Genomic DNA, 16650 nt, shown 5'->3' with positions numbered 1-16650 from the left:
ATGAAGGAGAGATTAGAAAAGTTTTTCACACAAAGGTTCATGAGAATGTGGGACACGTGTTGGGATTGAAACCTCACACCTATAATTATAGTTCGTTTCAACCTGCAAATTACAAGAGACCAAATCGATGACCCTCTCAAAAGGTTGTTATACTTACTGGAGTAATAGTTTATTTAAAATGATTACAGGAAATGGTTATAGATTTAAAAAGTTGGGAAAGAAGAAGAGAAAGAAATAATCAAAAAAACATGTTGTTTTACTCCCACGGAAATGCTTCAATAATATCTAGCTCAAAAATGCTATTAATATTAGAATATAATTACCCAAAGTGGGCAGCTCCTGTTGATTCCAGATCCTATTCCCAATGATCAGCCGGGCTCTCTCTCCTTGAGTCCTTTTTCCGACTAATTTGTTGGGATCGTCTTCCCTCCACTGCAGTCCTAATCTCTCATGGTTAATTAGTTTATATTGATGCGCCACACCATCTTGTGAAGCTTCTTTTAAAGGTACAATACCCAATTCTACTCTGTGCTGTTTGTTTAAACCCGGGCCAGGATTTTTAAGATGGCGGGATTTCCATTCCCACCATCCGAGGAGTCAACGGAGAACACACCCTTGCCAAGACTGGCTGCCCTGCAGCCATTTAATGCCCTGACAAGTGTTAATTGGCTGGAGACGGGGGACTTCCGCCCCTCTCTCCGGAGGGAGTTCTGCCTCAGAGAGGTGCTGGCCAATCTGATTGGCTGGAAGCTCTCTAGTCCCTGCAGTGCCAGAAGCTGTAGTGGTCAGGAATGGGACTGCAAGTAGCCCCCACAGTCTAAGGCCAGAATCTTTTGGCCCCATTGGTGTCGGGTGTCATGGTGGGCAGCGAGGGTGGTGGGGGTGGGGTTGCATGGCTATATGGCGAGAAGGACAAAAATTGGTGAAACCGGTTTGTGATCATCCTCTCCACCTGTGAACGGCGGCTGCGTTTCCCGCTGCTGCACATCGGGAACCTAATTTCAATCCTTCAGCATCTCATTATAATCCCTGCTCGCTGGAATCATCTCCCCCACATTGGATCATCTGGGATCACGCCGATGTGTTTCACAACGATACGTAGGTAACCTGGTGAGCTGCACTTCGCTTGGGACTTCCAGGTTTGTTTGCCTTGCTTCGGGCAGCACTCGTGGTCATCAGCGCCAGGCTTCGCAAGCAGCACCACATCAATTTTAGGGGTTGCTTACGGGCTGGTCTCTACCTCCCAGGTCAGCCATAAGGCATGAGTGGCTTTTCAATGGCCGGAGGGCTAGGTCTTGCATGGGGAAAGGGAAGAAGTGGCCTCAGGCAAGAGAAGAGGCTGCAGGGCAAGGGCTGTGCTGGGGAAGTGGGGTATACCAGGGGGTGTGTGTGTGTGTGTGTGGGAGGGGCACATGTTGATCTGTGGAAGTGGCCTCAAGATGGTGAGGGCTGAGGAGGCAGTCTCCAGAGGAGTTGCGGCCAGATAGAGATCTGAGGGTGCGTGTGAGAGAATGAATGGTGATGTCCCTTGAGCTGGCAGTGAGGGAGATGCCCTGTGATGGCCTTGTGAGTGTGTGAGCTTAGAGTGATGAGATGGTTGCCTCACCCTGGTGGCTCGGATGAGATCATTCATCCGTTTTCTGCACTGGATGACCAACCTCTTCTGTGCAGCATTGGCACTGACCACCACTGCCACCACCTCCAAAGCTGGAGTGGTGAGACTGATGGGCCTCCAGCGGCCAGAGCGGGGGTAGAGGACATCGTGGCGGGCCTCCACGGCGTTCAGAAGGCATCCTAGGAATGCGTCACGGAATCGGGGAGCTGCACTCCTCTTGGCTTTTGGGGCCATGTCTTCACCGGAGCAGTCCTGGGCTGCAGGCATTGAGAGGTGCGCGTGTGGCTGCAGTTTAAATATGTCGCCCAGTGTGAGGAAGCAGCGTGGTAACAGCATGGCAGGCAAATTAGAGGCTGCCCACCAGTGAGACAGCGCGTTTCCTGTGGCTGCATAATTAATGAGGCGGGAATGGGACGATGCGGCGTGAAAACCCTCCATCGCAGCTGATGGGTAAAACAACATTTTTCCTGCCTGCTACCGCAGTTTGTGCACATCTGGGATAATTCTGCTCCATGTTCCGGGAGTCCAGGATCTGGTAACTGTGGGGGTCTCAGGAGGTGGTGGAGAGGTGAGGCTCATTGGGATGGGCATAGCGGGGGTGAGGATGTTGGTGGAGAGGCCAGGGGTGAAGGAACACCTGCAGGGCCTAACCTTTTGCGGGGTGGAGGCTGCTGATCGAGGCAACCCCCTCCCACGCCCTTCCTGCCTGAGGCCTGAACTTTCGGGCCTTCCCACCCCCCCGACCCCTGCCCCTGAACTCCTCCCGCCGGCCTGAAAATTGAGGCTGGGCGGGCAACGGCCTTCAAGTGATCAATAATTGGCCGCCTAAGGGCCTCAGTTGGGGCCAGGGGGAGGCGGGCTGGCCTAGGCCTCCTCCATCCAAATGTTAAATTGCAGAGAGGTCGGGGGCGGGTGGGAGCCTGGTGGGAAGGCCATCTGAGAAATTCTACAGTCACCAGACCACCACCCCCTCCCCCCACCCCGACCCACCTACAAACCTGCCAGTGGGGGAGCATAAAACACTTGCCCCACGATCTGAATCCGCCCGGAAAGTTGCCCGTCTCTTTCACTTTCTCCAGCAATTTTTCATGATGTGAGCACCCTTGGCATCAATCTTCCAAGGCCTAGTCTTCATAAACTAAAAACACCAGTGTCTCTCGCTTGCCTGAATTATCTCTCTTCTTTTTCTTGGTAACGTTTGTTTTTGTCCCTTTGTTCAGCAGCGGGTTTATTTTAGGAGTGCCGTGCAAGTGACTGTTTTCAGTGCGTTTTGTTGCAGGCTGTGGTGAGAAATACGGTGCTGTTAAGAAGTTGTTGTTCTGTCCTGCCCGCATTGTCACAAGTGGTTATTAATTCAATCATGATCAGATGAACAGAAAATGCTGGAAAAACGCAGCAGGTCTGGCAGCATCTGTGGAGAGAGAGAGAGAGAGACAGAGTTAACGGCCGGAATTTTCCGGCCCCATTGTGGGCGGGACCCTCCACGCGGCGCCCCAGCCAGAAGTCCATTGACTTGCGGCGGGACCGGAATATCCCGGCGGTGGGTGGCTGCGGAAAATCCCGCCCAATATTTCGAGCCCGTGTGACTCTTCCTCAGAGCAGCTCTGAAGAAGGATCATATTGGAGTTGAAGCCTTAACACTGTTTCTCTCACAGTATCACAGAATCTTTACAGTGCAGAAGGAGGCCATTTGGCCCATCGAGAGCTGTCTGAAAGAGCATTCTACCTAGTCCCACTCCCCTGCCAAATCCCCGTAACCTTGCACATTCCCTCTTTTCAGGTAGCAATCCAATTCCCTTTCGAATACCTCGATCGAACTTGCCTCCGCCACCCTTTCAGGAAGTTTGTTCCGGATTCCGACCACCCTCTGGGTGAAAAAATGTTTCCTCACGTCACATTCACTCCTTTTGCCAATTATTTTGAATCTGAACCTCTCCACAGATGCTGCCAGACCTGCTGAGTCTTTCCAGCATTTTCTGTTGTTATTTCAAATTTCCAGCACCCGCAGTATTTTGCTTTTATGGTTAGATAAACACCTGATGAAGAAAAATATTGAGGTTTTTAGGAGGAGAACAGACAAATGGTATTAGGGAAAGTATCTGCAATATAGAATTCACATTGGCAGGGATACTAAACAGTCTCCTTTTATATTCTGTAATTCCTGCATGGAAGGAACTAGACGTGAGATGCAGATTGAGTGCACAGAGCCATTAAAACCAAGAGGTTTGAAAATGGTGAAGACAGTTAAAAAAAAAACACCTTCCACAATTGCCAAGAAGCCATTAATCAAACGCAAGGCACACTCCAGTGAGCGACTACCTAACAATCCTTGACAAATATAGTATTGTGTATAATAGGAATAAAGGTCCTAAGCGAACAGGGAAACAAGATCCTTTGTGAAGAGCCAAAATGAGTGCAGCCGCCCAACAGAGACCAGGGCTGGAATTTTCCAGCCCCACCCACCCCCTCCCCCCGGCGGGTTCCCCTGTGGCGGGGCCAGTGGGCCATTGAAATGTCCGTGCACATTGGCGGGACCGGAAGATCCCGCTGGCGTGAGAGGCTGGAAAGCTTCCGGCCCAGGAGTTATGCAGTGAAGTTGTAGTCATGTTGGAATCTGGGCAAGGTTGCCAGTTTTGTATTGCCTGAGCAGCTCCAGCTGCCTAATTTACAGCACTGACAATCAGTGTGGCAGCTGCATGGGTGTCATTTCTGTGTAATGTGCACAGGCGCATGTCGGGTGCTGCAGGCATGCTCATTGTAGATGCTGTGCACATGCATGAATGCCATTACTTGCGGGCACGGGTGAGGAATTAGGTCTAATTTGTACTGAGTTGCAATTCAGGATCCAAACGTTCACAAAGCAGTTCTACATGAAACAAGTAAAGCTACCCACGGCATCGCCACACAGGAGGGATTTTTCATAGACAAAAGATGGGGAAAGGTCAGGGGGTAGGACTAATTGCATCGCTCTTTGAAAGAGTCAACACACAACTCCAGTCTTACTCTACCAGCCTCATCTTCCATTCTGACACAACTCCTTGAAAAGTTGCATATAACATTCCCGTGAAGCTCCTTGGGAGTATTTCATTATGGTAAAGGTGCTACATAAATGCAAATTGTTTGCTTTTTACCTAACTAAAAATTTCTTATTCGTTCCATGGTTTACCCACAGCTTCTGGCTTAATTAATAGACTTTCATTTGGGACTTTGCCTAAAAGCCTTTAGGAAATCAAGTTTGTCACAATATTTAAAGTTTTTTGGTGTGCAATTTTCCCAAAACATTCCTAGAGATTGATCGGGTCAGGTAAGATCTTCCCTTTTTGAATCCACTCTGACAGTTGCTAACCAGGCTATTATTAGAGGGCTAATGCTCATGTTTACTTGTGATCATTCATTCCATTATTGTACATAGAATAGAAGGGTCCGTGCAAAAGCAAAATACTGCAGGCGTCGGAAATCTGAAATAAAAACAGAAAATGTTGGAAATACTCAGCAGGTCAGCAACGCCTGTGGAGAGAGAAACAGAGCTAATGTTTTGAAATGTTAATGCTGCTTCTCTCTCCGCAGTTGCTGCCTGACCTAATAGGACTGTGATTGCCTCTATCCGTCCGTCTCACCAGCTTTTCTTGCATACATGACCAAATCTTTGGTACCTGCCCAGTGTCCAATGTCTCCCTCATGATAATTGTCAGTGCTTCACAAGGCTCTTTCTTTGTCTCTCTCTCTAGCTCTCTCTCTCTCTCTCTCTCTCTCTCCTTCTCTCTCTCAACACTCAGACAAATATCACGCCTTGAACCCAGTTGACCCTTCTGGGGCTGCCATCTCATTGATAGCAAATCCTTTCATTTTATTTGGGATATCTTCGTTTGTGGAGGGCGGGTCTCCCCTTGCCAAAACTTGTTGGAAATAGCTGTTTAGAATATTTACTATTTTGCGTTTGTCCTCCGTTTCAAGTCCATTTGCATCTTTTGTAGTTTATTCTTTTTTCACTGCCAACTTGCTGTTGTTATTTTGCTGAAAAGAGAGACATGTTGCTGAAGCTTTTCATTTTGCACACATCAGGACAAATGCAAGAATGCCAAATTTCAAACGATCACAACAACTTATACTACAGGAGAAAAGGATGCTGATTCATTTGCAAGTCGACTCTGATTGGCTGAGACTGGACCATAGAGGAAGCAACGGGGAACTATAGGCTCCCCAAGCTCCCGGTTTATTCAAAAAATGTGCAAGGCTTGAACGTATTCCTTTTGTTTGCAAAGAACATACGAATTCAGAGCAGGAGTAGGCCATTCAGCCCCTCGAGCCTGCTCCTCCGTTCATTAAGATGTAAGTTGTTGTGATCGTTTGAAATTTGGCATTCTTGCATTTGTCCTGCTGAGTGCAAAATGAAAAGCTTCAGCAACATGTCTCTCTTTTCAGCAAAATAACAATAGCAAGTTGGCAGTGAAAAAAGAATAAACTACAAAAGATGCAAATGGACTTGAAACTGAGGACAAACACAAAATAGTCCACATTCCTGTCTACCCCCAATATCCGTTGTCGCTCTTGTTAATCAAGAATCTATCTGCTTCTGCCTTAAAAATATTCAATGACCCTGTCGCCAACGCTTTTTGGGGAGCAGAGTACCCAAGATGCACGACCATCTGAGAGAAAAAATTTCTCCTCATCTCCACGTTCAATTGGGGGAGGTCCCTGTGTATGATTGCCTCAGCCGATCACAGTGGACTTGCCAACCAATCAGCACCCTTTCCTCCTGTAGTACAAATGGTTGCGATCGTTTGAAATTTGACATTCTTGAGTTTGTCCTGATGAGTTCAAGATGAAAAACTTTATCAGCATGTCTCTCTTTTCAGCAACATTCAAGTTCTGTACTACCAAGTGACTTTTGTTATTTTATTACCATAATGCTGTGGTTTTTTTTCCCCCCCGGCTTCTCTTAGCCTCTCTGATCACCTTGTCAACACCTTTTTTGCAGTTCCTTGTACTCATGCCAGCGTCCAAGGCTGACTGGCCAGGCACCTGGTGAGGTAACAGAGAACTGTAGGATCATATCTTGCACAAGATCGCACCTTTAAGAGAGAAGGTTTGGAGGGTTGGGTGGGGGAGGGGGGAGGTGTTGAAGATTATAAACATTTGCAAGAATGAACAAAATAACTCATTGGCTAAAGTGTTGCCACAAGCGAAAGTAAATATCTCAATTGCTCATCACTTCTGTTTCTGGCTAATAATTTTTTTGGGAATGACATCAGCAGGCAAAAAAAAACCCAAAGATTACTGCCTGGTTACACCCCCGAGCTCCATGTGTATGAAACTCAGCCTATCATTTTGGACAAAAACAGCTAACAGCTAATGAGTATGTAACATAAATCCTTGACAAAGACTGTTATAAATCACACAGCAGCTCCAGCTTTAATCCCTAAAAACACTATTATCATTAACTGCGAGAAAAATTGGAAGGCTTGTATTTATAGCTCCCGTGAATATTTCAGAGCGCCTCATACCAAATTCGGGTTGCCAGCTGTTATTGGACGTAATTCCTGGAGGTTTTTGTCATGTGACCTTTTGTCTCTAACTGTCCAGCCCAGTTAAAGAGCTTTTTTTTGTTTACCCTACTCCAATATCTTTGTAATCAAGAAATAATATAAAAAAAAATGCTAAAGATAAACAGTTTTCCCATTACTTCCTGATCCACCTCTTCAGAACCCTTTCTGGTCAATTGCACAACACTTGACATCTTTGTAGTTGGCGTTTTTGTGTAACTTAGGATGTCTCGATCTTTAGTCTTTTCCAACCTTCTTATTAGCAGGTCTGTTTTTTTTTAATTCCTTCATAGAGTATGGCCAGCGTTTGTTGCCCCTCCCTAATTATCCTTGTTAGGCTACAGGAAGAGTCAAACACATCAAACCCGGAGTCACTTGTAGGTCAGACCAAATAAGGATGGCAGATTTCCTTCCCTAAAGGACATGAGTGAACCAGATGTTGTTTTTACAATTGGTGACAGTTATCACGGTCACCATTATTGAGACTAGCTTTCAATTGCAGATTTTAATAATTGAATTTTAAATTCCACCAGCTGCTGTGGGATTTGAACCAACCTCCAAGAGTCCAGTGACCTCACCACTACACCACCGTCTTCCCCCAATTCTTTCATCTACCCGTGGTTCTGTTGGGGACATTTTTTCTTGCAGTTTTCTCAGAACAGTGTCCTGGAGATTAATCTTCAATTCCTGGACTGGACTCCGGGGTGGGTGGGGGGGACAATTGTGGAAGGCAGATAACCCCATAAAGATAAGTTAGTTTGAAGAGTAGTGATTAAGTTCAGCAGCCATTTTGTGCACAGTGAGATCCCACCCAGAGCAGTAAATGGCGGGGTGGCAGAGTCTGTTGGCATATTAACCTTACGCCCCTGGGACTTAGGTTTTGGGTGCGGCCTAGACCGCAGGCTTGAAGGTCTCCTCTGTCTGACGTTGCAGAGGCCTTGGTGTCCTGACAGTACAAACCTGCTCGTCATGGGGCACTGGGCTCTGAAGATCAGGCAGCATTCCCGGAGGGAGGAACAGAGTTAACGGCCGGGATTTTCCCGGTGCTGCTCGCGGCGGGAATCGTCGTGGGCGGGATGGAAAATTTGACGGGGACCAGCCAGATTCCACTGAGTTTGGGCAGGAGTTTCCGGTCCCGCGGTGGGTGGGGCTGGAGAATCCCGGCCAGTGTTTGAGGAGAACGACCAGGTAAAGGGGAGAGAGGGGATAAGAACAAAAGGAAAGGCCTGTGATAGGGTGGATGGCAGGAGAGATTAAATAACACAAAAGGGATGATGGTGAAAGGCAAAAGGAGATGCTAATAGGATAAGTGAAAAAACAATCTAGAGGAAGTGTGAATTAAGCATTTTGTGGCTGTTGCTAAACCCCAATTGTGAGGCAGAGTAGCAGAAATTTTATTCTGCATCTAAATGTTCTGTAGCTGAACATTTGGATGGGCAAATTTTCCAATTCTCCAGCACTGATCTTTCCTCATCTTGAGAGCAAAGACATTCACTGCCGTAATTGGTGCTTTTACTAATTCAAAAATGATTTGGATAAATACTCGAAAAGGGAAACAATTACAGGGCTAAGGAGGAAGGCCAAGGCGGCGGGGGGTGGTGGGATTAACTTGATAGCTCTTCTTCAAAGAGCTGGCACAGGCACGATGGGCTGAATGGTCTCCTTCTGTGCCGTATGATTCTGCGGATAGCAGGTTTGATGTCGGTAAAGTGACACCGCAGAGGAAAAGATCAGGTTAAAGTCTGTTTGTCGTTTTTGTCTCCGCAGCTGATGCAGCAACAAGCGGCCATTATGGCGGCCACCACGCACACCGGATACCTGAACCCAACCGCTGCCTTTCCAACTGCGCAGATGCACCACATGGCGGCGATCAACCTGAACGGACTGGCGGCTGCGCCACTCACACCCACATCAGGTGAGGCCTCTCTTACCCCCCCCACTGCTTGGAGGGACATACCCGTGGGCACGGGCAAATACCTGGCGCTGGCTCACCCAAGCCTAAGCCCCCTAACCCTTTCCCTCTGAGGGAGAGCACAGAAGGGTCAGTCAGGAAAGGTGTAGAGGACGGCCAACTTTCGTTCCCCCCACCCCCCCATACAAAGCCAGATGAAATGGGTTCGTGATTAGTATTAGTATTTTTGTGAAACTTTTGTCTATATTCTCCCATGGGATGTGGGTGTTGCTGTCAAGGCTGGTATTTCTTGCCCATCCCTAATTGCTCTTGAAATGAACATTTCAGAGGGTAGTTAAGAGTCAACCACAACGCTGTGGGTCTGGAGTCACATGTAGGCCAGACCGGGTAAAGACAGCAGATTTCCTTCCCTAATGGACATTAGTGAACCAGATGGGTTTTTATGATAATTGATTATGGTTTTATGGTCACCATTACTGAGACCAGTTTTATATTCCAGATTTTATTAATTGAATTTAAATTCCACCAGCTGCCATGGTGGGTTTTGAACCCATGTCCCCACAACGTGAGTCTTAACCTCTGGGTTATTACTCCAGCAACATTACCACTATGCCACCTGCACAGGAATCCAGAATGTATTGTGCAGTGCAACAGGTCACACACCAACCACGTTTCCTAGGGAAACCTTAAAGGTGTACACAACAAAGAGAACTTGGAGGCAACATTGCACACGGCCCACACACACATACACAACCCCACACACACACACATACACAACCACACACACATATACACACACACACAACCACACACACACACACACAACCACACACACACACACACAACCACACACACACACATACACACACACACACACATACACACACACACCCACACACACACACACACAACCACACACACACACACACACACACACAACCACACACACACACAGACACAACCACACACACACACATAGACACAACCCCACACACACACACACACACATACACAACCACACACACACATACATACACACACAACCACACACACACCCACACACACACACACACACACACACACACACAACCACACACACACACACACACACACAACCACACACACACACAGACACAACCACACACACACACATAGACACAACCACACACACACATACACAAGCACACACACACACACACACAACCACACACACACACACAGACACAACCACACACACACATACACAACCACGCACACACACACACACATACACACCCACACACAGACACACACATATACACAACCACCCACACACACACACACACACACATACACAACCACACACACACACACACATACACACACACACACACACACAACCACATACACACACACATAGTCACAACCACACATACACACACACAACCACACACACACACAACCACACACAGACACACACACACACGAAGACACAACCACACACACACACAACCACACATACACACACCCCCCCACACACACACCACCCACACTGACACATGCATCACACACACACGCACACACAGCCACACACACAACCACACACACACATGCACACACATGCACACACACACACACACACACACACACATGCACGCACAAATCCACACACACACCACCTACGCTGACACACGCATCACACACACACATCACACACACACACAGGCACACATCCATAGACACACACAGGCACACATACCCACACACCCACACACACACACCACCCACACAGACACACACATGCACACACATGCACACACACACACGCGCGCACACATCCACAGACACACACAGGCACACATACCCACACACACAACCACACCCACACAGAGACACACATGCACACACACACACACCACCCACATAGACACACACATGTGCAAGGTCGCAGTGGAATAGTAACTTTCAAAAGGGAACTGGATCTAGACTGCAAAGGAAAGCATTTCTGCAGGGTTACGATGGGGGTGAAAGTCAGGCTACTTTGATAGCTCTTTTCACAGAGCTGGCCTGAGTGTGATGGGTCGAATGGCCTCCTGTTCTTGCCACGTGACTCTATCATAATCAAATTAGCGTGAGATATTCTGAAACTTGCTGCACAGGGCAATCTGGAGGTCGGCGCTGTTAACTACACTAAATTTAACACGTGCAATATTGAACATGGGGGCTGCGCAGCAGGCAATTCGACTGCAGGTGTATCACAGTTGCACCTGATCATGTCTGGTGTCAGGCAAATCCACATTTAAGGCCCTTAGAAGGTGCTGGTTGACTTCCTTAAGCCACTTCAGTCCTTGTGGTGACTGGGATGAGGGGATAATCTAATGAGGAAAGGTTGGATGGGCTGGGCCTGTATCCATTGGCGTTTAGAAGAATGAGAGGAGACCTTATTGAAACATATAAGATCCTTTGGGGACTTGACAGGGTGGATGCTGAAAGGATGTTTCCCCTTGTGGGAGAGACTGGAACTAGAGGACACAGTTTAAAATTAAGGGGTCTCTCATTTAAGACTGGGATGAGGAGGAATGTTTTCTCTCAGAGTGTCATGATTCTTTGGAACTCTCTTCCCCGGAGACCAGTGGGGGCAGGGTCATTGAATATTTTAAAGTTAGAGGTAGATAGATTCTCGACTAAGAAGGGAGTCAAAGGGTATTGGGGGTAGGGCAAGAAAGTGAAGGTAAGGCCACCAATCAGATCAACAGTTGAATGGCGGCGCAGGCTCGAGGGGCCGAGTGGCCTACTCCTGCTCCTAATTCATATGTAATAGGGTTACTGACCCAGCGATGATGAAGGGAGGTTGAAGTGTACCCATGCCAACACGGTGGAGCCGAATGAGAGGTGACGGTGATTCCCGCCATGATATTACTGTTCTTTTCCTTGCCGGTTGTAGCATTCAGGTTGCCAACTCTCCAGGGCCGCCCTGGAGTCTCCGTGAATGGACAGGATCCGATCTCCAACACTGCAAACTGGGGACAAAAATCACAGGGGTCATTAAAAAAAGGAATTGTGCGTTGTTTTAAGATTTCCTGTGAACACTTTCCCTTGACGATGGGGCGGGGCGGGGCAAGACTGGTTGGAGGTGAGGGGGCCATGTGAATCCTCCAGGAAGGCATCTGATCTGAGTTGGCAACCGTACCCCAGGAAACACTGATTTTGAAAAGGAAGGTGGAATGATGAAACATCTCAGGGTGATCAGCACTGTTTATACTTTCAGGCTTGTCTTCTCCTCCCGGAATAGCTGCTCCTGCTGTGCCCAGTATTGTATCTCCTATCGGGGTCAATGGTTACACTGGACTTTCTGCCCAGCATAATGGGCACCCTGCGGTCGAGGCTGTCTACACCAACGGCATTCACCCGTACCCAGGTATGTGCCGCCGTCGGCCTCGGTACAAATCTTTGCCCTCGGATTTCACGTGAACAAATTAACCGCCTTGCGCGGTAAACTGGCTTCTTCGCCTAGAGCCCGAGCATTATAAAATAACTAACAGCTGGTGCAGCCTACCTTAAAAATGCGTGGTAATATAAGATATGTCAATGAAAAATGTGACTTGTCTGTGAATTTTTATTGAATGAGACATTGTCTAAACACTGTTTGCAGAAGATAAATGACTTTATGACAACCAGGGGCATACACTAATCTATCTCTTCATCTTTCCATCTCCTCCATCTTCATTCTCTTCCTCCTTCATTTTAATTTTTTCCCCACCCCTTTCGTCCACTGTTTTCTCGTTCCTTGCCCTCGCTCGCTCCCATTCATTGTCTCTCTTTGCTGTAATTTACTGGTGTTTTCTTCCCTATCCCTCCAATATCTTTCCTGCATAATTTGTTTCTCTTTCTGTGTGTTTTGGGTTTAAAATTCCTATAATCTGGTTCATTATTTTCTTTGTGAATTATGCGCATTCTCTCTGTCCATCCTTTTCCCTCATCCTCGCTCTCCTTTTTTGAATTTTTCTTTCTATCCTCTGTTCCTTTTCTCATTCTCCCTTTATCACACACTCTTGTTTCACTTTCTTTCACCCTCTCTTGATACCCCTTTTCACTCTCGTTCTTCCTCTGCCTTGCTCTGATTTTCCCTTTTCACTGTATTTCTTCCTTACTTTCATTCGTTCCTTTTATTTTCACCTGCTTTCCTTTTTACTCTATTTCACAATTTGCTGCCTTTTTTTATTAACCATCTCTCCATCTCTCCCATCTCTCACCATCTCTTCCGTTTCTCACCTCTCCATCTCTCTCATCTCTCACCATCTCTCCATCTCTCCCATTTCTCGTCACTTCTCAATCTCCCCCATTTCTCACCATCTCTCCATCTGTCCCGTCTCTCAACATCTCTCTATCTCTTCTCACCTTCTCTCAATATCTCCTGTCTCTCACCATCTCTCCATTCTTCCATTTCTCACCTTCTCTCCATCTCTCTCATCTCTCACCATCTCTCCATCTCTCCCATTTCTCGTCATTTCTAAATCTCTCCTATCTCTTACCATCTCTCTACCTCTCCCGTCTCCAACCTTTCTCTCCTCTCTCCCGGATCTGACCTCCTCATCTTTCCTGTCTCTCACCATCTCTCCCATCTCCCACCCTTGCTTCATATCTTCCATCGCTTATCTTCTCTTTCCCATTTCCCACCTTCTCCCCATCTCTGCCACCTTCTCCCAATCTGTCCCATTTCATTTCTAGCACAAAGTCCTTCTGCAGCCGATGCCTTGCAACAGGCTTTCACTGGGGTTCAGCAGTACACAGGTGACTCCATTTATATTTTGCTTGTATATTTCTAAAATTATAACAATGTTGTTTGATAAAACTCGTGAGCTGTTTGGAACATTTTTTAGCCTGAAAGAATAATGGAATTGAGCAGCTTTGCTTCAGCGTGTGCTTTGGTTCAGTCTGTGAGCGTTGAGAGAATATTCAACCTTCAAAACAGAACTTCTGTAGCAAAAAGTATTCTTGACATTTAAGTTCATTTGTTCCTTATCAAATTTGTTCCTTTTAAGATCTGCTGCTGTCAGTTTTGTAAGATTGCATGGAACAGAGGGGACAGGGAGGGTAAAATGGCTGTGGTGGTGAATTCACTTTCTGGATTACTCAAGCATGCCTGTAAGCAGGTCAGGAAAGGGTGGTCTGACACAGAAACAAAGTGTGGAGAGGGTGGGGAGGCATCCTGATTACATCTTCCTACAGGGATAATCCTTTATTAAGTGTTTTTATTTAAAGCAAAAATGTCATTTAAAGATTAGGCAGTGACTGGCAGAGATAAACGTGGACGGGTTACTCAAAACTTTAAAAAATGAAGTTTGATGGCATATTCAACAGTTTCTTTTCTTATGTCTTGTTTCATGAAAAGCCATGTATCCGACAGCGATTGCCCAGATCAGTCAAGCATTTCCTCAGCCACCTCCGGTCATAACACAACAGAGAGAAGGTGAGTTAAACCAACAAATCTCCATAGCAATGACACCCTCGAACCTTACCTACCTCACCAATGACTCAAAACCACTAGAGACGCCTTCAATCAGTTTCACATCAGGTAAGGCTTGGGTGCTTCTTGTTGAAGGAATATCAACAACTACAACAACAGCTTGCATTTAGATAGCGCCTTTAATGTAGTAGAACCATACAGACAGTACTCAACCAACCCATGCTTGCAAAACCCAAAATAAAACATCTCCTGTTAGATGTGATTCTGTAAGTGGACAGCACTAGCTGAACAATTTTGAGTGTGCTAATAGCTACACTAACAACCAACTTAAGATAATCAGTCGAGCTCTTAATGTGGTTCATTTATATTTGCTAGAAGTGACATACATTCAAATGCAGGGATCTATTGTCTACAAACAAAAAGAATATGTTCAAGCCTTGTACTTTTTATGAATTACGCAGGAGCTTGGGGAACCTACATTGCTTTCTCCATGGCAATGCCTCGACCAATCAGAGTTGACTTGCCAACCAATCAACACCCCTTCTGTATTATATATTGTTGTGATTGCTTGAAATTTGGCATTCTAGCGTTTGTCCTGATGAGTGCAAGATGAAAAGCTTTGGCAACATGTCTCTCTTTTTAGCAATATTCAAGTTCTGCACTACCAAGCAACTATTGGCAGTAAAACTTCCCCCAAGGCGCTTCACAGGAGGGTTGTCAACCAATCTTTGACATATGAGCCACATAATAGGGCAGATGACCAAAAGCTTAGTCAAGGATTAGAATTTTGGAAGCATCTTAAAGGAGGAGAGAGAAAGGATGCATTTAGGGAGGGAATTCCAGAGCCTGGGGCCAAGTCAGCTGAAGGCACTGCCACCATTGTGGAGTATAAAAAATCGGGGAATTGCAAGAGACATGGAGGGGTGAGTTTCAACGGGAGCTTCTTGTCATGAGATCCAAGTTACCTTCTCGTGGAGCAGAGATTGGGGACTCCAAGTCCCGATGAGCTTTGGGAGCTTTGGCGCACGTGCGGGGCCGGGAGCAGACGCGTGCGTGCGCGATCCGACATTTTGTAGTTCTTTTGGCCAATGACGGGCCCAGTGTGTCTGTGCAGAAAGAAACGGCATGAAAACAGGGTCATGTGACTCTCCCAAGCAGGGGTCAGGAGGAGGTTCCAAAGAAGAGTCCCAGACTGGAGACAGGGAGAGGTCTCAGTTAAGAAAGAAGAGGAGCAGAGAAAGAGGCTCCAAGCAGAAAAAAGGAGCTGCAATTTGCAGACCTCTGCAGGAGAGAGCTCAGGAGAAGCCCTGGCGATCAAAGCGGAGAAGCCATGAAGATCTGAGAAAGTGATTCCATGCTGCAGGCGTTGGGGGTCGAAGGTACTCCTTGGGAGCAGTAGTACCCTGCTTGGTGCGGCTGAAGAGCTGAAGTTGTGCTTGTGAGTTGGTGCTGGAGCACAGACCCGGGAACCCAGGGGAACCGAATCTTGGGAGATGAGATTGAAACTCTGGGAGGTGGGCTGTTGTTGAGGCTGTCCGGGCTGGACCCACTTTCGGAGAGAATTCCAAGGAGAGCTCTTTGATAGAGGCAGAGTTTCAGAGATTGCTTTACTTACAGAGTTTGCTGTCATCTGGGTGGGTTGTTGAGCAATCTGTAGAATCTCTTTTGGTCACATCTGCCATTGAATGTTCAGCGTGGCACATTTTGACCACAGTTTGAGTTAATTCACATGTACCTCATATTAACACTGAATGTTAGAGCGTAAGATCGATATTGCAAATGGTTTCATCTTTCTGACCTCGTACAGTAAAGTGTAGTTTTGTTTGTTCAAAACCCGTTGAATCTTGTGGCTTTGTTCTCTTAGCAAGTGTCTTGCATCTCAAACTTTATCTACTTTAAACAAGAAGTTATTGGTCCCTAACCAGATCATACAAAAAGCTTGGAGGTCTGGTCCAGGGTTATAACATAAATTGGGGGCTCGTCTTGGACTTCAGATCCACAGACAAATACGAGTGAAGTTAAGGCTGCAGGATTTCCACGGTGAGTTTTACTATCTTGATTGAAAAGCAGAATGGCTTTGTTAATTGCTACGACTTTTCTGGAGAGGGAAGACTTATCCCTGAGTGATTTACAA

At 46.7% G+C, this 16650-nt stretch overlaps 1 protein-coding gene across 1 annotated transcript in view; it reads left to right on the top strand.

Annotated features, from left to right (window-relative positions):
* The window catches only part of LOC144688967 (CUGBP Elav-like family member 4), a 433573-nt gene that overhangs the window by 399838 nt on the left and 17085 nt on the right, over nt 1–16650 (top strand). Inside the window, exons 7-10 of the mRNA XM_078556039.1 lie at nt 8926–9073; nt 12318–12467; nt 13778–13840; nt 14442–14519. Coding sequence (XP_078412165.1) covers nt 8926–9073; nt 12318–12467; nt 13778–13840; nt 14442–14519 — 439 coding nt within the window. The remainder of the gene's footprint in view (nt 1–8925; nt 9074–12317; nt 12468–13777; nt 13841–14441; nt 14520–16650) is intronic.

The sequence above is a fragment of the Cetorhinus maximus genome, chromosome 13, assembly GCF_964194155.1.
Source record: "Cetorhinus maximus chromosome 13, sCetMax3.hap1.1, whole genome shotgun sequence".
NCBI classification, from domain to species: domain Eukaryota; kingdom Metazoa; phylum Chordata; class Chondrichthyes; order Lamniformes; family Cetorhinidae; genus Cetorhinus; species Cetorhinus maximus.
This window is presented reverse-complemented; position numbering and strand designations above follow the sequence as displayed.